Consider the following 26,257-nt stretch of genomic DNA (forward strand, 5'->3'; position numbering starts at 1 on the left):
TTGGTTTTGTGTGGTTTCTGTAGGCTAATGCCTCTTTCTTTCGGAGCTAAATTTAGGGAGGTGAAGAATCGTTTCTTAATTTTCAATATTGGTATGTGGTCGTTTTTTAAACCCTTTCTCTTTAAAGAAAGGTCAAAGGTCAGCAGCCTATTCATCTTTTGTTGCGTTTCCATAGAGTGACTGTGTGAAACAGTGGAATCTACATGTTTTTCACTTCTGCCATTACTGTTCCTGGTTTTGCAATCCTCTGGCTGGCTTCCTGCCACCCGCCTCTGCAAACTGCCAATCCCACTTCCTGGGCTCTTCTTGGGCCTGTGTGGGATTGTGCAATGCAGGCAGCACTGACAACAGGCACCCTCCTAAGCCTATTTCTTCCTGGAGCTTCCTCGCCGTCATCACTGGTCTGTCTTTTAGGTAGCCTGCTTCTTCTGTTGCCATTTCTCCACCCTGCTTGCTCTCTTGCTCCAGGACAGAAATGGGAATAAGCATGAGGGCAAGAGCAGAGCCTCTTGGCTAGGGCTGCTTTTGTTGCTGTTGTCGAGAAATGATATTTGCTGTTACAAAGCTATATGCAAAACTTAGCTTCCTTGCCCTGCTGGTGTCACCCTGAACTGATTCCCCACCCCCATACAACCATGTCTAAAATCACTTTGGTTCCCTCTGCCTTGGCTGCTGTCATTTATTTATTTCGTAAAATTGATTGGAAAAGGACGCCCTCAAACCAGTTTACAAGAAATAATAAAATTGCCATTAAGAAGAATTAACCAATAATTTAAAACTTCTAGAAAGTTAAACTGAAAGAGAGAATAAAACTCACATCAACTTTCTAAACACTGTACCAGCATAGGCTTGTAGTGAGTCCTATTGTTTATCTATGTGCTGCGTGAAAAAGGTATTTTTTCATCTCTTCTGACATTTCCCTTCCTGCCTCACCCCCCCAAAAAAAACACCCGATGAGCAAAAAACAAATCATTACACAGTCACTGCTGCTGTGTAAGCAAATTGGCACTTTTGTGGTGAGCTGTTGGTCACAGACACATGGTAACACCCTATCCCTACTTCTGCTTGCTTCTCATGGGAGCAGAACTGAGCAGTTTCTTTCCAGGGGCACAAACCTTCCAAGTGTGCCCGTTTCCACCAGCAACTGCCTGCCGAAGCATGTTCAGATTTCAACAACCGGTTTAAGATCTCCAGAGAGTTATTGCAGCGCGTACGTCAGGCAATAATAATAATAATAATAATAATAACACAGAGGTGGTGTGCAAGCCTTAGTCAAGAAAACGTCATACTTGTGCAAGACCTCCAAATTAAATGGCTATCGCCTCTGCCTCCCAAAAGCAGAAGCTCTCATTGTGCCCACTGTGAAACAGAACTGCAGAATTGTAAGAGACCCAAAGGGTCGTCTAGTCCAGGCTTCCTCAACCTGGGCCCTACAGATGTTTTTTGGCCTACAACTCCCATGATCCCTAGCTAGCAGGACCAGTGGTCGGGGATGATGGGAATTGTAGTCTCAAAACATCTGGAGGGCCGAGGTTGAGGAAGCCTGGCCTAGTCTAACCTCCTGCAATGCAGGAATAGGATAACTAAGGGTGATAGCATTTGCTTAAAAATAATATCCTTGGACTTCTGGTCTGCCTGCAGAATGGAATGGCAGCGCGAAACGGGTCACCTTGTCAACAGACAACCACTTCAGGCTATTTGAACCTGTAGGGGAAGTGTCAGGGCTAGGTGCTCCCCTGAAAAAAAACACCATGGAAGAGTGGGGTCTCGAGGGGACCAGCTGAGCAGTGGGGGGGGGGGAGAAGCATTTGCTTAAAAAGAATATCCTTCATGATTTAACTATCATTAACTATGCAATGGCATAGTTGTGACCAGTACAACACACACACAAATAGAAAATGATAATAAATAACTTAGGTTATGTAATATTCTTAAAATATACAAGTGCCCTCAATGAAAAGTGTATCATCCAAAAATAGAGAAATTGCATTATTACTCCTATATAGATATTACATGCCTGACAGGTTGCAAAGTGAATTCACCAGCCGCTTGCTGGAGAGGATTTAAGGGACGGGGGAGGCTGTTGCCATATGGGGTGGCAATGCTTAGCAGCACAAGATTTATGGGGAAAGGTCCTAGCTCCTCCATAGCACCAGTTATCCCTCCAGACCCAGGTTTAGCATTGCCATCACTTCCCCCCACCTGAGAAAACTCTGCAAAATGTGTTATATAGGGACCTAACGATCCACCTAGTAACAGCAACTAGGTTGGAATTTGTCTGGCATTGGAGACAGCATTCCCACTTCACCTTAAAGGTTAGCAGCTGTAGAAAAAGTCACGTCACCAACATGAGCAGTTGGGAAAGCTCTGGCTTAGGACAACAAATGGTTGTTGTTGTTGTTATTGTTTAGTCGTGTCCGACTCTTCGTGACCCCCTGGACCAGAGCACGCCAGGCACTCCTGTCTTCCACTGCCTCCCGCAGTCTGCTCAAACTCGAGAACACTAGCCTCGAGAACACTATCCAACCATCTCATCCTCTGTCATCCCCTTCTCCTTGTGCCCTCCATCTTTCCCAACATCAGGGTCTTTTCCAGGGAGTCTTCCCTTCTCATTAGGTGGCCAAAGTATTGGAGCCTCAGCTTCACAATCAGTCCTTCCAGTGAGCACTCAGGGCTGATTTCCTTAAGAATGGAGAGGTTTGATCTTCTTGCAGTCCATGGGACTCTCAATAGTCTCCTCCAGCACCATAATTCAAAAGCATCAATTCTTCGGCGATCAGCCTTCTTTATAGTCCAGCTTTCACTTCCATACATCACTACTGGGAAAACCATAGCTTTTACTATACGGACCTTTGTTGGCAAGGTGACGTCTCTACTTTTTAAGATGCTGTCTAAGTTTGTCATTGCTTTTCTCCCAAGAAGCAGGCGTCTTTTAATTTCGTAGCTGCTGTCACCATCTGCAGTGATCATGGAGCCCAAGAAAGTAAAATCTCTCACTGCCTCCATTTCTTCCCCTTCTATTTGCCAGGAGGTGATGGGACCAGTTGCCATGATCTTTGTTTTTTTGATGTTGAGCTTCAGACCATATTTTGCGCTCTCCTCTTTTCACCCTCATTAAAAGGTTCTTTCATTCCTCCTGCCATCATGGTTGTGTCATCTGCATATCTGAGGTTGTTGATATTCCGGCGAGCTTAATTCCGGCTAGGGATTCGTCCAGCCCAGCCTTTCGCATGATGAATTCTGCATATAAGTTAAATAAGCAGGGAGACAAAATACAGCCTTGTCGTACTCCTTTCCCAATTTTGAACCAATCAGTTGTTCCATATCCAGTTCTAACTGTAGCTTCTTGTCCCACATAGAGATTTCTCAGGAGACAGATGAGGTGATCAGGCACTCCCATTTCTTTAAGAACTTGCCATAGTTTGCTGTGATCGACACAGTCAAAGGCTTTTGCATAGTCAATGAAGCAGAAGTAGATGTTTTTCTGGAACTCTCTAGCTTTCTCCATAATCCAGCGCATGTTTGCAATTTGGTCTCTGGTTCCTCTAAAATGGTTTTTAAAACGAGATTTATCACAGCATGAGTCAAAGACAAGTGTTCCACAAACAACTGGGCCTCCTTTAAAGGCCTTCACATTCTGAGATGGAGGTATGGAGCAGCTGTATCTCTAGAGCACACAGTCCATGTACATCAGCAGCAGCAGCAGCCTCAGAAGGATCTCGGAAGCCTCTGCAGAGGTGTTGCCGCTTGGTGGAGGGAGCCTCCTGGGACGCGGGTGGCGCTGTGGGTTAAACCACAGAGCCTAGGACTTTTCAATCAGAAGGTCGATGGTTCGAATCCCCACTGGTCCTGCCAACCCAGCAGTTTGAAAGCACGTCAAAGTGCAAGTAGATAAATAGGTATCGCTCCGGCGGGAAGGTAAACGATGTTTCCGTGCGTTGCTCTGGTTCGCCAGAAGCGGCTTAGTCATGCTGGCCACATGACCCGGAAGCTGTACACCGGCTCCCTCGGCCAATAAAGCGAGATGAGCGCCACTACCCCAGAGTCGGCCACGACTGGACCTAATGGTCAGGAGTCCATTTACCTTTACCTATGCAAGAGAAGCATCCTGTAAGGAGAGGCGGCTCCTGGCTGCCACTGGGTGCAGCATCTCAGAAATCCAAGACATAGAAAGAGCCCCACTAGATCAGGCTAACAACCCAAATAGTCCAGCATCCAATTCTGATATTGGCCAACCAGGTGCCCCCAACGGGACCTTAGTACCCTCTCCTGTAGCCTCCAGCAACTGGTACCTTGAGGGCAGTTGAAGAGGCAATCAAGTCCCCGTTGACCAATGTTTAACTCAAAGGTTGACAGGTCAGGAACGCCCCAGACCCTGAGACTTCAGGACTCAAACCTGAGACCTGTCAGGGGTGAAGCCACTGGTGGTTCTTCCTCTGCATTTCCTCCTATCACTGAACCCTGGAGACGGAGGTTGATTGGGAGAGATGAGGCAGGAGTAAAGGTTGGAGAGCCCCTTTCCCAAGAGTCTGTGCAATAACTGGCAGAGACAGAGGTTAATTGGGAGAGGGTAGACCACCACCCCATAGTGTCTGTGCAATAATTTGCAGCCAGGTCCTGCCGGGCTGAAACTTGCTATCTGCATACACAGTCCTCTTTTTTATGCTTTTTTATTAATTGCACTCTTGCTCACTTGGAGATCCAAGCCTTCCCTCTGCCACTTAGCAGGGGGTCAGGCAAACCTGGAGACTTCAGGCCAGTCCTGGAGATCCAGCAATCCAATTCCATTCTACCTCTGGCTTTGGCTGGCTTTGGACTGGAACACTGATCTCTCTGACCAGGCAAACTTCGCAGCCCAAATTTTTGTTGGCTGGAAGCATGCCTCATATCCAGGTTTTCCTATGAATCTAGGTGCACGTTGGGCCACGTGACAAGGAATCAATGGATTCAAATGACAAGAAAGGAAACATCAAACATCAAGAAAAACTTTCTGGTGGCAAGAGCTATTCAGCAGCTTAATGGACTTCCTCGGAAGGTGGCAAACTCTCTTTCCCTGGAGGATTTTAAGAAGTCGGATGGGCATCTGCCAGGGGTTACTTTAGCTGTGATCCCTGCATTGCAGGGGGTTGTACTAGATGACTCTTGGGGTCCCTTTCAATGCTACAATTATATGGTTCTATGTAGTGTCCATTTCCTGCACAGCCTGGCCGTACCACAACCATTTCTGGGTAACTCTGATTTCCTCCTATTTCCAGGAGACGATGACCTATAAATTGTGCTTTTTTTTCCTTTAAAAAAATGTTTAGGGGTCTTCTCATTTTGACTCAAGAAAACCACCATTTTATAATTCAAATCGGGGGAAATAAATACAGTAAATGGACAAAAGTACAAAGATTCACAAAATGTTTAGGGGTATGCGTACCCCTGCGTCCCCCCAGATAAAAGCACTGCCTACAAATGTCCCTGCCTTCAGACTTCTGACACAATAAGGCTACCTGCACTTCAGATTTCAACTTTGCAGCTGGTCTAGAATAAGCTTCAATATTATAGGATACAATTTGGCCCCCGTTTTGAGGTGGGCTCAAAGTAATGGGGAAGAGGGCTCCTTGCCCTACAGGTGTACCAAACATTAGGACTATAGCAGGGGACGGTGGGCACCCCGTCAGGTAGTGAGACCTGAGTGCCATCATGTATAATGTCCATTGGGTCAAGGCCAGAGTCCAAGGCAAGGCAGCGGCCATCCAAGAAGGGGGGCCTGGGCTGAGGCCTCTCCCCTCCCCGCCTGCCCTCTTCAGCCCCAGAACCGAGGCTTGGCGGCTGCCAGGCGCTGCTCCTTCTCTTGGGAGGACTTGTCACTGCTGTCGGCCACAGCAAACATATTCTCTGGATCCATGATGAACATGCTGTAGAGGTTGAACAGCAGCATAGTGAAGAGGGGCAGGAACGTCAGGCCGAATCCGAAACCACGGAAGGAGCGGCCCATGGCGTAGGCTAGCCAGTAGAGGAGCCTGGAGGAAATTAGGGGAAAGGGTGGGAGGGAGGAGAGAAAGCAAGCAAGAAGAGGGTCAAAAGATGGCCGTGATTGTGATGTATTCAGTGGTCTCTGTTTGCCTGAGCTTGAGTTTTGGACTAAGGATTCTGAGCCCCTGTGTTCTGATTCGATACATGATATCCAATCACAGAACATTTCAGGATTTGGGCCTTTGCCACTGGCCCTTAAACTCTGAGTTATGATTCGCAGCTTGGAAGTTTGGATAGCCAATCACGTTGGGAGTGGGTGTGGCCCAGGCCTTCAGAAATGTATATAAGCAGTTGCTTTGCCCCTGTTGTTCAGTTCTGTTAGTTCAATGAAGGTTCTTGCTGTTATCACTGTGTCTGGCCTTGTGGGAATCAGTGATGCTAGATGCCGTAACTACCTTGAAGATGAAAAATGGAGATTTAACTGGCTTTTGTTGGCCAGTGCAGCAGGGGAGGGGGTAGTCCCAGTGGTATAGTGATTAGTGTGTTGGACTAGGGTCCAGGAGACCAGGGTTCAAATCCCCACAGTCACTGCCTCGCAACCTAACCTACCTCACAGGGTTGTTGTGAGGATAAAATGGGGAGGAGGAGAAGTCTGTAGGCCATCTTGAGCTCATTGGAGGAAAAAGATGGCATATAAATAATCAACCGCCGGTCTCCCAAGGAATATTAGACAACATGCCTAAAACTCAGCCTCACCTCTAATGAGCTAGATTAAACTGGCTGGTCACCTGCTGGCACCCCCCCCCCCCCGGTTTCCCCCTCCTGCCAAACAGAGCAGGATGTTAGCGGCATAAAATCCTTTAGACTGAGACAGGCCCTTCTAGGTCATTAGCCCCTGAAGCTGACTGTGGCAGCAGCACAGGTACTTTCATAGGATCATAAATAATTGCCTTATACTGGTCCAGTTAGGGACGTGGGTGGCGCTGTGGGTAAAACCTCAGTGCCTAGGACTTGCTGATTGCATGGTTGGTGGTTCGAATCCCCGCGGTGGGGTGCGCTCCCGTCGTTCGGTCCCAGCGCCTGCCAACCTAGCAGTTTGAAAGCACCTCCGGGTGCAAGTAGATAAATAGGGACCGCTTACCAGCGGGAAGGTAAACGGCGTTCCATGTGCTGCGCTGGCTCGCCAGATGCAGCTTGTCACGCTGGCCACGTGACCCGGAAGTGTCTGTGGACAGCGCTGGCTCCCGGCCTCTTGAGCGAGATAAGCGCGCAACCCTAGAGTCGGAGATGACTGGCCCGTACGGGTAGGGGTACCTTTACCTTTACTGGTCCAGTTAGCGCAGTATTGCCTACACTGGCTGGCAGCAGTGGCTCTCCAGGGTTTCAGGTGGGTTTCTCTCCCAGCCTTACCCGGAGATGCCAGCAGGGACTGAAGGTTTGGGCAATTAATGATTGGGAGTTGCTGCGCCATTGAACTTCAGATAACAGACTTTACAACATCCTGGATTGGAATGGAGTCAGAGGGAGCCGCGCTGATAAAAAGACAGTTGGAAAAATATATACTAACAAAGATGTATTCGACGGATGAAAGTATATGATGTTTGACATGATTGAGAATCATGGACTCAGGGATGGAGAATTATAAAGCGTCAAAATTGAGATGTGGAAAATATGGAAACAACGAGGAGAGGCAGGGCTGAGATGTGGAGATACACTTCAGAGATCCAGACCGTGGGGAGCTCTGAAAAATTAACAATTATAATTTGGACTATAATTTGGTCTTTTTTATTTTAGTTTTTTATTTTAATTGGAGTATTATGACTGGATATATTAATTGGATGTTTTTTATTGGAAAATCAATAAAAATGTTTTTTTAAAAAAAAAAACCTGGGACCTTCTCCATGAGAAGCAGGTCCTCTGTCACTGAGACACAATCCAGAGTCTGCTTTCATAGCCAACCTGCCCAGACTGTCTTGCTCAGGGAGAGAAATAGGGGCCTCCTAGCATCTCTCTGCACCCTTAACAAACCGCAGCTCTCAGGATTCTCTGTGGGAAGAAGCCATGACTGTTTAAAGTGGTTTTAAAAATGGATGGTGTGGACCTGGCCATGGCTGCTGCAATAGAAGCCTCCAGACGAGGAGGCCCTGCTGGGCCTGCTGTTAAAATTGTGCCTGTGCTGCCGCCACTGACCATTCGCTGTGTTTCTGCTTCTCTCTCTTACCGTGAAATGGCAAAGAGGGCTGTCAGCAGAGGGATGAGCTTGAGGCCTTCCTGGGGCAGGTAAGTGGAGAGGACGGAGATGTTGAAGAAGTACAGGATGAAGAGCTGGACCGACTGGGAGACGTAGTGGCGGTGGATCTCCACCTCCCGGCGCAGCTCGCCAAAGGGCTGCAGGGAGGAGAAGCAGATCCGCGAGACCCCGTACACAATCATACCTGCAGGATGAAAAGAGAGAGAGAGAGTACTCACATGCCTGAACATGAAGATGCAGTGGACTTCAAAGGATGCCAGGACCCTGCATCCCAGGAAATCCGTTTCCAAGCTGGGTTCAAGGCCCTCAAATTAATTTACAAAATCCAGACCACCTAAACCCTTTTATCCCAGCTCGATCACCAATATGATCTGCAGAAACTATTCCCCAAGCTGGCAAGGCTCATTTGACAACTGCTAGAAAACAAACCTTTAGTTTAGTGGTTCCCAGACTTTCTCAGGGACCTGCCACCTTGGTTCCATAGACCTGGTTCCAAGGGCCACTTCCACACCATCCGTTGAAAGCAGTGTGACACCACTTTAAACTTCCCCGAAAAGAATTATGGGAACTTTAGTTCATTAAAGGTGCTGAGAAGAGTTAGGACACTCCCTATTCCCTTCACACCATTAACCAGTGTGGTTTAACTGCCAATCCCACTTCCCAGGGAACTCTGGGAATTGTAGCTCTGTTAGCAACTGTTTTGAGCAGGCTACTGGGACAAGTGATTTGGTTAAAACTGGGAGGGGGCAAGAGGAGGCATTTGTAATAAATCCCTCTTTTAGTGTGGCAGCACCTACACTATGGAACTCCCTGCCTATTGACATCAGACATATACAAGAGAAGCAAGACCACTCTAGGGACCAGGGCAGAGAAGAGGTGGGTTGTTGATATCGCAAGTATTGGCCAATCAGAACTGTGCAACATTAGGTTCTACTGGAAATGGCACAACTAGTTTTTCCTCCAATCTTAGTCCTAGGCAGGGAATCCTAGATCCATTTGCAACATGGTGTAGATGCCCTTTGGAATTACAGTTTCTGATATTTAAATAGCATCCTCATTCAGCATAGCATCGTGTACAGAGTAAAGCGAGAACAGGTCCCAGCTTGATCTGCCAGAAAAAGCAAGTCTGTTTACACACCCTCAGAATATCAACACGGAAATCAAACAATTAAAAGCCCTGAAGAATATTACAGGTCGGGGTTGGGCATCACCTGAGAAGCGCATTTGTTCACCTATTGCACAAATGCAAATTCTGAGATCTGGCACAAGAGTGTACATATATTTCATTGCTCTCTGCTTTTATGAGCAAGTTTATAGTTTCTATGACCCTTTCCAAGAAAGGTCTGTATAGTTAATGCCATGGTTTTCCCAGTAGTGATGTATGGAAGTGAGAGCTGGACCATAAAGAAGGCTGATCGCCGAAGAATTGATGCTTTTGAATTATGGTGCTGGAGGAGACCATTGAGAGTCCCATGGACTGCAAGAAGATCAAACCTATCCATTCTTAAGGAAATCAGCCCTGAGTGCTCACTGGAAGGACAGATCCTGAAGCTGAGGCTCCAATACTGTGACAAGAATGGGGGGAACTGGACTGCAGGGCTCAAATGAACAGCAGGACGGGGGTCAAAAGAGGCCCTCTCTTTCTAGCCCTCAGGACTCCCCTCAGATCACGCCTCCTCACACCAGGCAAACCCCTCTCCTTGGTCCTATTTTACACCCTAGAATCAGAGAATCATAGGGTTGGTACCCCATTTAGTCCACCCTCCTGCAATGCCCTCCTTGAGTACTTTTGTCCTTGAATTCCAACCATGCCTTTTGCTTGCCCAGTTGGAAGATAGAGGAGTGTGTGCAGCTATGTGTAAAAACTAGCCTACTATATACAAAGGTACAATTCGCACTTGTGTTTCTGCCATCTTTTACCTCTGGAACCTGCCCCACCGCCAGGCAAGTGGCCCTTGACCAGATTCCTAAAAGGGAATGTGGCCCTCGGTCTGAAAAGGCTTCCCAAAGGCCTTTTTGGCCAAACTTGGCAGGGAAACCCTTTCTCCTCTGGAGCAAAACCCACATCCAGACGCTCACCTACGATGATTGGGAAGGTTGCAAAGACGCCGCAGCGCATGGTGTAGACCAGGCGGGAGCTCATGGTGGGCATGAATGGCGCATCAAAGGGCAAGAAGACATATGCCCCGTAGATCAGGCAGGGGAAGATGACAGCGGCTCCAATCATGGAAGCCACCGCTTTGAGGTTGGCTGAGCTGCAGGTGCCATTTTGAAGGCAAGGCCACCTCTCGGCGCAGGTCTTGCCTGGCTTCCCCTCGTAGCTGGGTGAGTCATCAAAATGAGCCGAGTAGCCACGGGAGATGAAGTTTTGCTTCTCGAGGGCGGCGTTCTCCCTCTCGCAGCGGATAATCTCGTCCTCTTCATCGTATGCTGGGTACCATTCCTTTTTCTCGGTTACTGGCGTGCGTTCGATGCAGTAGGGGTCGATGGGGATGAAGACTTGGGCCGCCACCGCAGGCATACAGTTGTCATCCTCTTTCTCCTCCTCCTCCTCCTTCTCCTCCACCACTTGGGTAGCAGGAACTCCAGAGAAGGCCTCACTGTCCACACCAGGCCCCATAATGGCCTCTTCCCTGCTCCCCTCAGGACTTGGTCTGGAGTCAGTCTCCAACGTTTCCAGCGTTGGCGTCTCACAAGACGTATCATGACGGGCTTGATCCCACGGCAGGGTCGCCTCAGAATTCTGCTCTGGGGTGTAACTTGTCACTTCCTGGTTCTCAGGCGGGTCCTTTCCCAAAGCTACCATCACCACCTCCTCCAAAGGGATAGCAGCCGCCATTTTGGGACCTCCAGGAAGATCTCCAGCAAGTTTTGACTTCTTCTCAAGGGGACAGTTGCATCCAGTGGGCTTCTCAAGCTAGGGCGCCATAACAGCAATTTATCCCTGGTCCTGATGACTCCCTGCTTCCGGGAGGGCAATTTAGATCTGGAAAGCGGAGGTGCAATCTGTTTCTGGACAAGCTTATAGCTAGGCTCGCCTCATCTTCTCCGTCTGGCTCTACAAAGGGGTGGAAAAGCATACAACATGACTCAGTTTAAAGGCAGCCATTATAGGACTGTTCTATAAAACTAGGCCTCCCAACTCAAGCAAATACCAACAGTGGAAAAAGCTTAAGGACATAAAAATGTAAGAAAAGTCTATTGAATCAGGCCAAAGGGGGGCCAAGCAGATGATTGTATTCACAAGCATTACTGGCTCTGACTATGGAGGCAGAGCATAGCCTCCTCCTCCTCCTCTATGAATTTGTCTAATCCTCTTTTTTTAAAGCCATCTACTGCCTCCAGTGGAAGGGAGTTCCATATGTTACCTATGTGCTGTGTGAAGGATGTTCTTTTATCTTGTCCTGAATCTTCCAGTGTTCAGCTTCATTGGAAGTCAACAAGTCGTAGCTTCAAGAGGGAGAAAAACTTATCTCTATCCACCTTCCCAATGCCAAGCATAATTTTATAAACTTCTATCATGTCGCCTCTTTCTCGACTTTTCTCTAAACTAAAAAACCCCCCAAACGCTGCAACCTTTCTTCATTACGGTTACCCTTTTGTGAACCTTAAACCTTGGCACAGACAGTCTTGACTCATGAGAATCAATAAGGGCTCTCACGAGCGCCAATGACAGAACTGTAACCCTGGGTTAATATTTAGAAGGGAAATGACCAGCCTTGATCCTGAAACGGAAGCCACAGACTTGGGAGCTGGATGCCCGGGCTCCTAAATCCAGATCAAGCAGGACTAGGTAGGCTCTGGTTACTCAGCGATGATGAACTGGGCTGTCACCTAGCCAGAAACCAGGACCCGGCCCAACCAGAATGCTACCTTCCTGGCCTGTTGTAAGAAGACTTGGAGGATTATAAAGCCAGGAGGAAAAAGGGAAGGAGCCACACCCCACAACTCTACCCATTTTCCTTAGATACTCTCATGATTCCAGCTACAACCCAGGACACCAATGTGGCATCACCTCCCTCCAAATTATTCATCATGGCCTCTTGGGTGGAACATTTGGCTTAGCACTGCCTGCTACTGAGCCAGGTCCCTTGTATTAATTTTAATAGTGCTGTTTTTATCACCTATACTTTAATATATTTATTTGTGAGTTCCATAGTTTAACTATGTGCTATTCTTTCTTTTATCTGCCCTGAATCTTCCACCATTCAGCTTTGCTGAATGTCCACAACTTCCTAGTCAGATGAGATAGGGAGAAAAAACTTTCCCCTAATCACTTTTTCCACCCCAAGAGTAATCCTATAAACGTCTATCGCCGAAGTACCTTAGCAGTACTGGGAAAAAAACAAGCAAAAGAATTCATGAGCTCAGATTTCTTTAAATCTGTTTGTCTTCTGTTAGTGATTTCAGAGTTCTAGATCTCGCTGGCCAATGATCTTTCCATCCCTACTGTAAAATATCACCTGCACATTGGCCTTCCCTAACCTGGGGCTCTTTTGATGCCTCACGCTACAACTCCCATCGGTCATGCTTATTGGGGCTGATGGGATTTATAGTCCAAAACACCTGGAGGGCTCCAGGATGGCAAAAGCTGATAGACGTCAAAACATGTATATATGAAGTAATAACAAATAAGGATTTTGCAAAAGTGCAGCCACATTTGGACTATTCTGTACAGGTCACCTCACCTCAAAAAGGATATTGTGGAGTTGGAAATGGTTTAGAAAAAGGACCTCAAAATGATCAAGGGGATGGGATGACTGCCCTATAAGGAGATGTGGCAGGGTTTGGGATTTCTTACTTTAGAGAAAACGTGGGTAAGACGTGAAATAGAAGTTTATAAAATTATTTGAGGCACGGAGTAAGTTTTTCCTCCTCTGTCACAACACTAGGATTTGTGGGCTTCCAATGAAGCTGAATGTTGGAAGGTTCAGGGCAGAGAAAAGAAAGTCCAGTGTTAAACTCGCTCCCACAGGAAGGCAGAGATTGCCACTTGTTTGGGTAGCTTTAAAAGATTAGACAAATTTATGGAAGAGAGGGCGGTCGACGGCTGCTAGTCACAATGGCTATGCTCCGCCTCCACAGCAGAGATAATAATAATAATAATTTTATTATCTACACCCCGCCCATCTGGCTGGGATTCCCCAGCCACTCTTCTGAATACCAGTTGGTGGAAACTGTTACGTTGTGGGTGAACATATCAGACGACACAGCGATTCTTCAGACAGCTCTTGTTTATTCACAGGCCAGAACAGAACTGAACTGAAGGTTTCAGCCAACCTGCATATATGGAGCTCAACTACAAAGCAACAGTAACAATTTTCTGTAACTATCCAATCACTGAACGTCACTTTCAATTCCTTATTTGCATATGCTGACCTGAGTGAAAACTATCTACAATTTGCCCTGCAGGTCCAGGGTGAGAGCTTCTGTACAGTACATAACAGAAACCACAGGTGGGGTCAGTGCTCTTGTGCTTGAATCCTCCTTGCTGGTTTCCCACCGGGAATTGTTTGGTCATTGTTAGAAGAGGATGCTGCACTAGATGGACCACTGGACTGATCCAGCTGGCTCAATCTTATGCAATGGGGCTCTAAGGAGAGGCTGCCTTTGCTGTGAAGGGACATTGCCCTGAGCTATGAATGCACCAGTGCGGGCCCTGTGGAAAGGTACTGGTGCCTGTTTGGGCTATTTCACACACACCTGTGTTGGCCTTGGAGATCTGGAGACAGGCTGGACAGCCTCAGCCAGTTGGATGCCCTTAATGATGAAACAGTTTGACCGGGTCAGCTATGGGTCAATGCAGCCTGCAGTCCCAAAAAATATTAGCCGCTTTTGCCTTGGCTCCCTTAACTGAAAGGAAGCTGCTTGTTTTGTTTTTAAAAAGCAAAAGCTGGAATTGTAGAACTGGATTTTATAGTTCCAAGAAACACCTGCTGTCTTGTTCAAAATCACCTTCCAGTCTGCTGTTAAAACAAAAAATAAAGTCAGCTTATTTTCAGCTGAAACAGGCAAGTCTAGGGTGGCTAATCTTGTTGGGGCCCCGGCCGCAGTGACCCATGGCTGACCCTCACAGAGGGGAGAGATGCTTGTCAAAGTGGGCATGGCAATAAGTCAGTGTTCAAAGGCTGCCTCCCAAAAGGGTACATGAGAGAGGGGTCAGTAATGGTACAATGCAGAAAACCATGCCATGTTTTTATTTTTGCATTTGATTGAAGGCCCTAGCTGGAGAGGTCAGTGGAGACTGAACCAGGAATTTTCCGCATGCCAAGCGGGCACTCTGCCACTCAGCTATGGGTCATAGGTAAGGCAAGAGTAATGGGGGATGACATCAACTGAACTCCTGCAAAAAAGAGGAGGAGCGGGAAGGCAGGCAAGGTGGAAATTCCAGAACAGTTCCTGCAAATGGTCCCTTCCAACTCTATAATTCTACAACTCTATGAAACAGTCTGTTCTTTTAGGTGTTTTCCTGGGCAGCTGCCTCCAAGCCGTGAGTTGTTGATCAGGAATGACCGGCTCCATTAAATAACCGTCCTTCTCTCACCACCAATACGCAAAATTTCAGGATTATTATTATTTGTGGCACAGTGTGGAAGCCATGCTCTCTATGTGGGGCTTCCTTTGCGCTTGATCCAGAAGCTGCAGTTTGTGCATAATTTTGCAGCACAATTGTTGATAGGACACAGGCCTTCTAAGCATATAAGATCCCTGCTCAGAAATCCACACTGGTTAAAAATTTGCTACCAGGCTATGTTCAAGGTGTTACTATTAGCACATAAAGCCCTAAACAACTCGGGACCGTTTTACCTAAGAGATTGCCTTATCCCTTATGTGCCCACCTGCTTCGACTGGTGGAAATGGCAATACTACAGGTGCCACGTAATACCCGTTCCAGATTTATAAGGACTCAGTCATTTAGTGCGGCAGGACCTGCACTTTGGAACTCCCTGTCTGTTGAGATCAAGGAGGTGCCTTTACTATACTCTTTTCGGCACCTGCTAGAATTTTTTTTTTTTTTTAAGACAAGCCAGCCCAGATGCTTAGAAAGTTGAGGAAATTTTAACCTTCTGGTTAAGATGGCGACCAGTCAGGCAGCTGGACCCGCAGCCCCACAGTGTACGCAATTCATTTCAGTTTTAATTGTATCTATGCAGTCTTAAATCAGACTATTTTTGCATCTTGGAAAAGCAGCAGACGGCAGGTTAAAGATGCGGAGCTGTGTGGCTTGCTGCAATTAATAGAGTTTATGTCTAGTATTTTAACTTTTATATGTTTTAAAGTAGGGTTGCTAATTTCCCTCAATTTTGTCATCTTTTTGTAAACCACTTTGAGGAGTTTTTTCTTACAACCAAGCAGCGTGTAATTTTTTTTAAAAAAATAAAAATAATATATAGGTTAGTTATTGTTCCCTATGAAGGGAGCGATCATCACTGGCACTCTTGCGGGTGCCACACAATATTCTTTCTACACTTGTCAGAACTTGATGTTTTAATGTGGAACCTCTCGCACTGTGGAACTCCCTGCCTTTTGACAGGGAAGTTCCTTCTTTGCACTCAAAAAGAGTGCATGTAAAAAAAACCCCAAACATGCTTGTTTAAACAAGCTCAGATACGCAGAGGACCAGCGTGTACTTTAATTTGTTTTTAGTTTATTGCTCATTTTATTTTTATTTTATTTTCAAAATGTTTTAAATAGTTGTTTTTAACAAATAATTTTATTGTTTTATTCTTTCTGGAAACCACATCGAGTTTGTTTGTTTGTTGTTGTTTACAATTGTGTGGTGTATACACGTTATGGAAGAAAAGTAAATAGAATAAATCATTTGCTGAGCCTCTGCTCTGCACATAGAAGGTTCAAGGTTCTCCAAAAAGACACCTGCCAGTCAACAATGCTGGGCTCAATGCACAAACAGTCTGACTCTCTATAAGGTCCCTTCTTCCGTTCTTGTGAACAATGGAACTGCACCATTTAAAACAGCCAGCCGACAGCTTCTGCCTTATTAGGAAAGGTTAAAACTGATAAGGAGAATTACTTTCCATTTGTACGGGGCTTTTTACATTGTCCCAATGCTCTTCACATACAGCAAACCACACTGAGTTTGGCTCTCACCATAGTTTAGAAGCCAAAACATGATTAGAACTTTGAAAATGTACAACAGGCAAACAGGGTCCTGATCAATGACTTATTTCATTTTTCTGCCTGCTCAATGCTCCTGGCTCAGATAGCTCTCATGCTGTCCTCCAGATATTGATTGACTGATTGTATGTTTTTCAGTCACCTGCCCTTCTCCCTAAGGTCTCAGAGTGGGTTACAACAATTATAACAGAATATTAAAAACAAGTTAAAAGAGCTTACAACCATAACAGTAAGGTAAGTCTGGAAAAATACGCCTCAAGTGTCAAAAGCCGGGAGAAAGAGGCACATCTTCAGCATCTTCTGAAAGCTGTAGGATGAGGATGCCAGATGCTCCTCATATCATACCATATCTTAGGGGCTGCTACAGAGAAGGCCCTGTCCCTAGGCCACCACCTCCTGAAGATTTGAGAGTGGAATTACCAAGAAGTAATCTTAAAACCCAAGAGAGTCTGTGGGGAAGGAGGCAACCTTAAAGGCATTTGAGGTCTGAGTTGTTAAGGGCATTAAATACTAACATGAGCACCTTGTATTGAGCCCAGAAACAAATTGGAAGTCAGTGCTGCTCGTTTAAAGCAGGAATCACATGGGATATAAATGGAACACCTGCCAGTAATCTGGCTGGACCAACTGAAGTCTCCAAGTCATCTTCAAGGGCAGCCCCATGCAGAGTTGTACCTTAGAACTACAAGTCCCAGCATCCCATGCTGGCTAGGGCTGATGGGAGTTATAGTCTGAAACATCTGGAGGACACCAGGTTGGTAAAGAATGAAAAAGATTAAACTTCGGGGTCCCTTCCAACTGTATAATTCTAGGCAACTGATATAAAAGAATTAAAACATCCAAATAGTACATCAGAAAAAATATATATACACAGGTGAACCGGGCATTCTCATGACACACTTGGGAAATAATATATAAATGCCCAATATATATAGGATCAGTTACAACAACAGGCTTGCAAAGTTAACAAGCTTCTATCAACCTTGGAGAGAGTCACGAGACATGATATCTAAATAACGAAAATCTGGATAAAGTTCAGGCTCACACACGTCTCCAAAAGGAAAAGGGAACAGAAGGTGTTCTATCTAGGCTGTTCTGGTGAGGAATTAATGAAATAAATGACGGGAGGCGAGTCATAACATTTATCTGTGGTAACATCACCTCTGACTACAATGCAATGTTGTGTTAGTTTGTCTACAAGCACAATCTTCAATCGGCAGAACTGGCACCATCGCAAGTGCCACATAATACCCATTCTGCCTTTGTAGGAACTCGATATTCTAGTGTGGCAGCACCCAAACTCTGGAACTCCCTGCCTGTTGATATCAAGCAGGCGCCTTTTTTCGGCACCTGCCACAAACATTTTTGTTTAGACAAGCCTGCCTAGATAGAATCATAGAACTGGAAGGACGTTTCGAAAGCTGATGCGAGCTTTAATCTGTTTTTTATTTATTCCTATTTTTACTTTTTGAAAACCTTAAATTATCAGGACTCAAGTCTTCTTATTTACAATTTTATTGCCTTCTTTTTTTTGTAAAACGCTTTGCGTGTTTGCTTCCAAATCCTATACCACTTTTGCATAGTTAACATACAGCCCTAGTCTGACTGGGAGTTGCAAATTCTAAATGCGCCCAGAGGCCCCAAAAAGTTGGCAAACCCCTCATTTAAAAACTAACAATTTAAAGCAGCAATCCTGTGTGCATGCAGCTCAGCAGAGTTCCCTATCCAAAGCAAACATCCACAATATTGCCTCGTAATGCTGCCGTTTCTATCTACACTTAATCTGGGAGACCCATTGAGCATCACTATTTACCTCTTCTGACTAAGGATCACAGAACTGTGTCTAGAATTTCCCTCGAGTAGAATTCCCTTTGCAATTCAGATGTGCAAAAAGATTTCTTGCTTTCTTACCTAGTTTTCTTTGTGTATCACTAACACACCGATTTTATTTTAAAACTTTGGAGCCCAAAGCCTGTGGCATTTATTAAAAACACTGACCATTTTCAAGGAAATGCCAGTTTTCCCACCACACAAACACAACATGATGGTGGGGGTGGGGGGGTGGAGATCACAACCGAAACACAATGGAAAATATTTCTGCAACCCGCCTATGTTTAGGAGAGAGGAAGAACCCAAGGTGGCTCCTATTTCTGAAGAGGAAAAGGTACAGAAGCAAATTAAAACAGGGCTTACCCAAATGGAGGAAGGCATGGCTCCCACAGTAGCGCCCCACTTTCTGCTCCCTCCAAATCCCCTCTTCCCCAGCCTTCACGGCCCCCTTTTTTTACCTGGGGAAAGAAAACTGAGCTTGTTCCAAACACCAGGAAGCAGATCCAGTTTAAGAACGGTTGTTCTCTATAGCGACTATAATTCTCTGGAAATGCTCAGCTTACCCTCTGCTTTCGCTTGGACTTTCAAACCTGTTTAACCAGCCCAGGTGGAGCTGGGATTAAAGGGCCAGGGGGGTGGCTTGCCTGGCCCCACCCTCCAAGCCTCTGAGTTTTGAAACACATGCACATCCCTCCTGGAAAGTGTGGATGGAGTCGGCTAAGTCCCGCAAGTTCGGATCTCTCTTTTAAACATACACGCCAACTTTATTTATCAGTATTCGCCATTTATTCAGGGATCAGCAAACTTTTTCAGCAGCGGGCCAGCCCACTGTCCCTCAGCCCTTGTGGGGGGCCGGACTATATTTTTTTTTTGGGGGGGGGAATGAATGAATTCCTATGTCCCACAAATAACCCAGAGATGTATTTTAAATAAAAGCACACATTCTACTCATGTAAAGACACCAGGCAGGCCCCACAAATAACCCAGAGATGCGTTTTAAATAAAAGGACACATTCCACTCATGTAAAAACACGCTGATTCTCGGATGGAGGCTGGATTTAGAAGATAATTGGGCCGTATCCAGCCCCCGGGCCTTAGTTTGCCTACTCACGCATTTATTCATTGCATTTCATAGAATCATAGAATCATAGAATCATAGAGTTGGAAGAGACCACAAGGGCCATCGAGTCCAACCCCCTGCCAAGCAGGAAACACCATCAGAGCACTCCTGACATATGGTTGTCAAGCCTCTGCTTAAAGACCTCCAAAGAAGGAGACTCCACCACACTCCTTGGCAGCAAATTCCACTGTCAAACAGCTCTTACTGTCAGGAAGTTCTTCCTAATGTTTAGGTGGAATCTTCTTTCTTGTAGTTTGCATCCATTGCTCCGTGTCCGCTTCTCTGGAGCAGCAGAAAACAACCTTTCTCCCTCCTCTATGTGACATCCTTTTATATATTTGAACATGGCTATCATATCCCCCCTTAACCTCCTCTTCTCCAGGCTAAACATGCCCAGCTCCCTTAGCCGTTCCTCATAAGGCATCGTTTCCAGGCCTTTGACCATTTTGGTTGCCCTCCTCTGGACACGTTCCAGTTTGTCAGTGTCCTTCTTGAACTGTGGTGCCCAGAACTGGACACAGTACTCCAGGTGAGGTCTGACCAGAGCAGAATACAGTGGCACTATAACTTCCCTTGATCTAGATGCTATACTCCTATTGATGCAGCCCAGAATTGCATTGGCTTTTTTAGCTGCCGCGTCACACTGTTGGCTCATGTTAAGTTTGTGGTCAACCAAGACTCCTAGATCCTTTTCACATGTACTGCTCTCAAGCCAGGTGTCACCCATCTTGTATTTGTGCCTCTCATTTTTTTTGCCCAAGTGCAATACTTTACATTTCTCCCTGTTAAAATTCATCTTGTTTGTTTTGGCCCAGTTCTCTAATCTGTCAAGGTCTTTTTGAAGTGTGATCCAAGTGTGAAGTGTGTTTCCAAGGGGATAGATGTGCTTCTCCCCCTCCTTTTTCAATCCCCACAACAACCCTGTGAGGTGGATTCAGGTCGGTAGCCATGTTGGTCTGATGCAGTCGAAATAAATTAAAAAATTGTCCAGTACCACCTTAGAGACCAACTAAGTTCGTTCTGGATATACTAAGCTTTCATGTGCATGTACACTTCTTCAGATACCTGTGAGGTAGATTAAGCTGAGAGGCAGTGACTGAGCTCAAGGTCACCCAGGCACAGTGGCGTAGCGTGGGTTGTCAGCACCCGGGGCAAGGCAAGTAATTTGCGCCCCCTAACCCGGGGCAAGGCAAGTAATTTGCGCCCCCCCCCCCCCGCGCTGCACTGTCCCTCCCCCAGATAGTCCCTCGCTCTCTCTCCGCACCGCACCGCATGCCTGGCACCCTCCCCTCCACAGTGGGCGGCGACCCGGTGGCTCGGATCGGATTCGCACAGCCAGCACGGCAGTGAGAGTGAGCCAGATAGGGGCAGAGAGCTGCGAGTGCGAGCGCCCCCCCCCCCAGATGTTGCGCCCGGTGCGGCCGGCCCCCCCTGCACCCCCACGCTACGCCACTGCCCAGGCAGCTTCATGGCAGCCGAGCCAGGATTTGAACCCTCATCTCTCCCAGGTCCTAGTTTTACATTCAAACCACTACACCATACTGGCTCTCAAGATTAGGCTCAGCCCTGATTTTAGGGTTGCCTTACATCTGGAATTTCCAGGATATAATGGGAAATGGGAGGTTGTCTGGAAAATCCGAACACATGGCAAGCCATGTTGGCAGCATCGTTTATGCTCAACAACTTTTTTGACCGGATTTTCACTTTTTGAAATATGGCAACCCTATTTTATGTGACGACGACTCCTTTCTTTTATATTTCACGATAACATCTCCTACTGTTTTGGTTTCAGGTAGCAACGCAGAGCAACCAAGAAGTTCCATTTCTGAGTATGAGTGGGGTGTCGTTAAAAAAGGGAAATTTCAGCATGCACAAAAAAAGTATACATTTTCAACAAAAGAGACACAAATCTTTGATTCCTGAGTATGCTAAAGGTCTCCAAAATTAGAAGTGCTGGGGAAGGCAGCAGTATTATTATTTTTAATCACAGGTTTTGATGGGGATTTCCTTTACTTCAGACCTGGGGATGGATGACCAAGTTGTGGGTGGACTCTGATGAACATTTTGCTGCTGCCCAGTCACACTTCACAGTTCAAGTGACTGTGAAGGGAAACCAGAACAGCCAGCAGTTTTGGGGAGAGAAGTTTGGCTTTCACATTCCAGAGGACCGATGTTCTTTCACTCCCACCTGTGTCCCCAAAACACCTTCTGAACCTGTGTATTTGCAAATACCCCTCACAAAAACAATGCAATCGGTTTTGCCGCTTATGTGCTCTTGAAGTGTTAAGTGCTCTTCAACTTCCCACCATTTGAGAATGGCAAACATGTTTTTTTGTTTTTAAATTGGTATCGTTTCCAGAGCTGAGCCAAGTCTGAGCATGATTGCTGTTGAGCAGAGTGCGTTCTGCTGTCGGGTCAATATTTGTTTTGCCCAGTTGTATACAGGAGCCTGAACTGGACAAGAGTTTGAACGGCAGGTTTCAAACTGCTTGGTCAACAAAGGCAAATTCCGGAGGGGAAGGCATGCAAACCTGCTAAGGTAGCTCCTCAAAATGATTGATTTTTAACAGGGGAGGTGCAGGGGTAGGGGTAGGAATGTACAAACTGGCTAAAAGGCCACAAAATCCACATGGCACTGTAAATCTGTGCCATTTCCAAGCTAAGCTCAAGTTTATATAAGATATAAGATAAGCGCATTCACAATACAGTGATTGGTGATAACATTATGTTCCCAGTGTTTCCTAAGCTGTAGCTCAGTGAAAGAGTAACTGCCTTGCATGCAGGAGAGCCCAAGGTCAATCAGCCATTAATTGGGAGCCATAAGGGCTAGAAACTTGTACAGTATCTAGTTTTAGGAGGAGAGCTCTGGCTCACTGGCAGAACAGAAGGTACCAGGTGGAATCTATGCATATATAAAAAGCTGTGAAAATACTGAATTTGCCAATAGCTCACCATTGCCATCTAGTGCCACAGTTGTATAATGCACTTAAAATGCACTTAAAACGTTATATTTGCAGCTGTGTAGCTGAGTTCAATTCCCTGCCTCTCCAGATATGGCTGAAAATGTCCCCTGCCTGAAACCCTGGAGAGCCACTGCTGCCAGTCAGTGTAGACAATACTGAGCTAGATGGAGCACCTATAGTGGGAAATAAAAGCTTGGACCCGATGAAGTCCTAAGCAAATGTAACTTACTGCAGTTTCACTATGAAGTTTCCCTTTTGAAGTCATTTTGCCGGAAGTCCAGTGACCCTGAGGTAAGGACTGGCAGCCTGAACTTTTATCCGAACCGGCTTCTGAGCATCATTTTGGGTTAATGTCAAATTTATGTCAATTTATCCTTTTGAGCAGCAAATGGGAAATAATAATAAAAATAATAATTTTTATTTATACCCTGCCCTCCCCAGCCAAGGCCGGGCTCAGGGTGGCTAACAAGCAATAATAAAAACAAGTAGAATGAATACAACTTAAAAACAAAATTAAAATACAACATTAAAATATTGAAACATTAAAATATTAAAATGTAGCCTCATCGCAGGAGGAGAAAGGAAAAGAAAAAGAAAGAGGGGGAGGGAATCAAATTGGCTCCAAGCCAAAGGCCAGGCGGAACAACTCTGTCTTACAGGCCCTGCAGAAAGAAATCAGATCCTGCAGGGCCCTGGTCTCATTAGGCGGAGTGTTCCACCAGGCCGGAGCCAGAGTTGAAAAGGCCCTGGCTCTGGTTGAAGCTAATCTAACTTCCTTAGGGCCTGGGACCACTAGGGTGTTGCTATTTATGGACTCTGAGGCTCTCCGTGGGGCATACCAAGAGAGGCGGTCCCGTATGCCCCACTGTCCTAGGCAGTGAAGGGCTTTAAAGGTCAAAACCAGCAGCAGAAATGATGGACACTTCGCAAACAAATTTTACATGGTGGTTCCTGAGATCTAGGAGCATGTTTTCATCTATGTTTGGATAAAATTGGATGTCATTTTGAATCAAGATGGCAGAGGAAACTTTTTGGTTTATTAGAATTCTGCTGGGTATGAGGCTTCGTGCGCGCATGTGTGTGTGTTAGATGCAAATTTAGAAGTAATTGCTGTCATTTAAATAGAAACATAAGGTAGTTGGTTAGAGCAGGCATAGGCAAACTCCGGCCCTCCAGATGTTTGGGACCACAATTCCCATTATCCCTGACCACTGGTCCTGTTAGCTAGGGATGATGGGAATTGTAGTCTCAAACATCTGGAGGGCCGGAGTTCGCCTATGCCTGGGTTAGAGCATGGTGTTGATAATGCAAAGGTTGCAAGTTTTATCCTCTTACGGTACAGTTACATATTCCTGCATTGCAGAGGGTTGGACTGCTAGAGGTCCATTCCAACTCTACAGTTCTAATGATTCTACATCTCCATACCTACTGGGCCTGCTTAGTGTTGCTGTTCAGGTGCTGCTAAGCCATTTAAAGCCTTTTTTGGATTATGTATATTTCATAGAATCGTAGAGTTAGAAGGGACCCCAAGGGTTCTCTAGTCCAACCCCCTGAAAATGCAGGACTCTCAGCCAAAACATCCATAACAGATGACCATCCAACCTCTGCTTAAAAACCCCCAAGAAAGGAGAGTTCACAACCTGCCAAGGGAGACCATTTAAACCAGATTTGGGCAACAAAGAGAGGATTGCCTTCTCTGAAGAAGGACACATGGCCACCCTACTTTGGATGTAAGTGGAGAAACGGAGTGTTTTTTTCTTTCTGCAATCTGACTGAGCCAAGAACAATTATTAATACATATTAGCCTCCTCTCCACAAAATATTTTCTATTAATTCATGGTGTTGGGTTTAGTCAGGGTCAGGGATCAGTACCTGGTAGGGTTGCCATATTTCAAACAGTGACAATCCAGACAGAAAAGTTGTTTAGCTTTCTTTCATGGGGGGCAGGTGGGCAAAGTTGTTGACCTTTCTTAAGCTGTTGAGATTTTTGGCAAAATCGCAAAAAAGAGAAAAGAATGAAGTTTGCCATGGGTTGCCGTATGTACGGATTTTCCCTTACATTTTTGTTTTCGATTTTTGCCCAGACACTGCTTCCGACTGCAGTGTTCCGTATATGTCTGGGAAATTCCAGACATATGGCAACCCTAGTACCTGGCAACAGAGGACGAGATGGTTGGATAGTATTCTCGAAGCTACCAGCATGAGTTTGACTAAACTGCGGGAGGCAGTGGAAGACAGAAGTGCCTGGCGTGCTCTGGTCCATGGGGTCACCAAGAGTCGGGCATGACTAAACGACTAAACAACAACAACAACAACAAAGTACTGTACCTGGCAAACCTGGGCAGGTATCCGGGGCACCAGGACTCTGGGGGGGGGGGCTCATTGGTGTTGACCCCTACCCCTTGTGAGCCATTGTGGTGCAGCGGCTAGAGAATTTTGACTAGGACCTGGGTGACCTTGGACCAGTCACTCATAGCTGTCAACGTTTCCCTTTTTTAAAGGGAAATTCCCTTATTCCGAATAGGATTCCTCGCAAGAAAAGGGAAAAGTTGACAGCTATGTGAGTCGCTCTCTCTCTCAGCCTAGCCTACCTCACAGGGTTGTTGTAGGGATGAAATGAGGAGATGCAGAACCATGTGAGCGCATTCAAGTTCCTCCTTTTATTTTATCTATTTATTTAGCAACACACACACACACACACACACACACACACACACACACTTTGACTGTAGTAACGCCATTAGCAAATTGGCAACCAGCGCTGGTCTCTGAGCAGGGGTGTTATATGCTGGCAAGGTCTTGCTCCTGTGAGCAATTGCACTGCAGCATTCTGCATTAAGCCCTCACCTGGTTTAGCCGGCCAGTCGAAGCCATTCCTGGGGTGTGGCTGCTGTCGCATGCTGACAGCTTCTAGGAGCCATAGGTGAGAGCTGAGTGCAGGGTGGGGACCAAAGGTGGACAAAAACTACCCCAGAAGGAATACGACATGGCCCCCACCAGTGTACCCCTCCCCTAACACCCCATACACGCATAATAATAATATTTAAAACGCTGATTTCCTTCCTCCCCAATCTGACCACGTTTGCTTGGCAACCGATTAGGTTGTCAATAAAGTTTATTTGAATGCAGTTTGAAGCTGGAAGAGCGGCCATCTTGCCCTTACTATAGTCCGGGCAAATCTCATGGGAAAGGAAACGCGCTTAGCGACCGGTGTATGAGCTCTCGCGACGATGTACGCTGATGTCGCGAGACGAAGCCGAAGCTGCCCTTTCCTTTGCCAGTCACCGGGGGACTGTCGTCACACCGAGGCCCCCTGCTGGAGTCCTGCCCTCGAGGTGCTGTAGAGAGATCAGAAAAATAGAAGAGAAACCCAGTCTTTTCCTTGGATTCAGGACTTCCAAGTTTAGTTTGAAAGAAAAACATTTTTAAATCTCCTCGGGGGAGGAATCCATTTATTATTATTTTCAAAAATGACCTGCTAAAAATTCCCCTGCCAATTAAAAAATTCAGTTCATTATCACTATATTGCAGGGGAGGACTGATAGATAGAGTATCTTAATACTGATGAGCTACAATCTCCATGGTTAATATTGCAGACTAGGGGGTCAAGCTGAGAAACGATGTTTACACAACAGCCCTGCATGTTGTTATCTCCACATTATAGGTTGGAGCCAGGCTGAGACTATGAGTAGTGTACGACAATTCTGCAACCACTTGTAATGTGGTAAGTTAGTTGAACCCGGCAATCTAGGTAAGATAGTTAAAAAGATGGCTAAAATCCCTCTTTACTCACAAAGGTCACTGAGTGACTCCTAGTAGTCAGCCTGGACAACCTCACAGGCTTGTTGTGAAGATAAAATGGAAGCAGGGGAGCACTGACTGGTAAGATGTCTCTTTTTGTTTGTAGGTATTTTTAAAACAGAACAATTATAACAGCAGGTGAACATTGAAAGACGAAAAACAAAACTAAAAACGGCACATAAGGTAAACACAGTT

At 46.0% G+C, this 26,257-nt stretch overlaps 1 protein-coding gene across 4 annotated transcripts; it reads right to left on the reverse strand.

Annotated features, from left to right (window-relative positions):
• Nucleotides 1–3,551: 3,551 nt before the first annotated feature.
• On the reverse strand, nt 3,552–25,242 carry TMEM79 (transmembrane protein 79). Of its 4 annotated transcripts, none has more exons than XM_083417193.1 (4): nt 25,109–25,242; nt 10,292–11,270; nt 8,183–8,396; nt 3,552–6,008 (listed from the first exon to the last, which is right to left on the reverse strand). In XM_083417193.1, exons 2-4 carry the CDS (start codon nt 11,049–11,051, stop codon nt 5,792–5,794), a joined length of 1,191 nt encoding a protein of 396 aa, XP_083273319.1. In that variant the 5' UTR covers nt 11,052–11,270; nt 25,109–25,242; the 3' UTR covers nt 3,552–5,791. The 4 variants fall into 4 exon arrangements, with proteins under 4 accessions (XP_083273319.1, XP_083273318.1, XP_083273316.1 ...); XM_083417192.1 differs by lacking the exon at nt 25,109–25,242 and adding an exon at nt 18,742–18,830; XM_083417190.1 differs by lacking the exon at nt 25,109–25,242 and adding an exon at nt 18,637–18,808.
• Nucleotides 25,243–26,257: the final 1,015 nt, after the last annotated feature.

This window comes from Podarcis tiliguerta, assembly GCF_965153285.1.
Source record: "Podarcis tiliguerta genome assembly, chromosome: 16".
In the NCBI taxonomy this organism is placed as follows: Eukaryota; Metazoa; Chordata; class Lepidosauria; order Squamata; family Lacertidae; genus Podarcis; species Podarcis tiliguerta.

Coding starts and splice junctions, on each gene's coding strand:
- TMEM79 (XM_083417193.1), bottom strand. CDS start 11,051: ATGGCGGCTGCTATCCCTTTGGAGGAGGTGGTGATGGTAGCTTTGGGA. Junction 8,397..10,291: donor AACCTTCCCAATCATCGTAG/GTGAGCGTCTGG, acceptor TTCATCCTGCAG/GTATGATTGTGTACGGGGTC. Junction 6,009..8,182: donor GCCCTCTTTGCCATTTCACG/GTAAGAGAGAGA, acceptor AATTTCCTCCAG/GCTCCTCTACTGGCTAGCCT.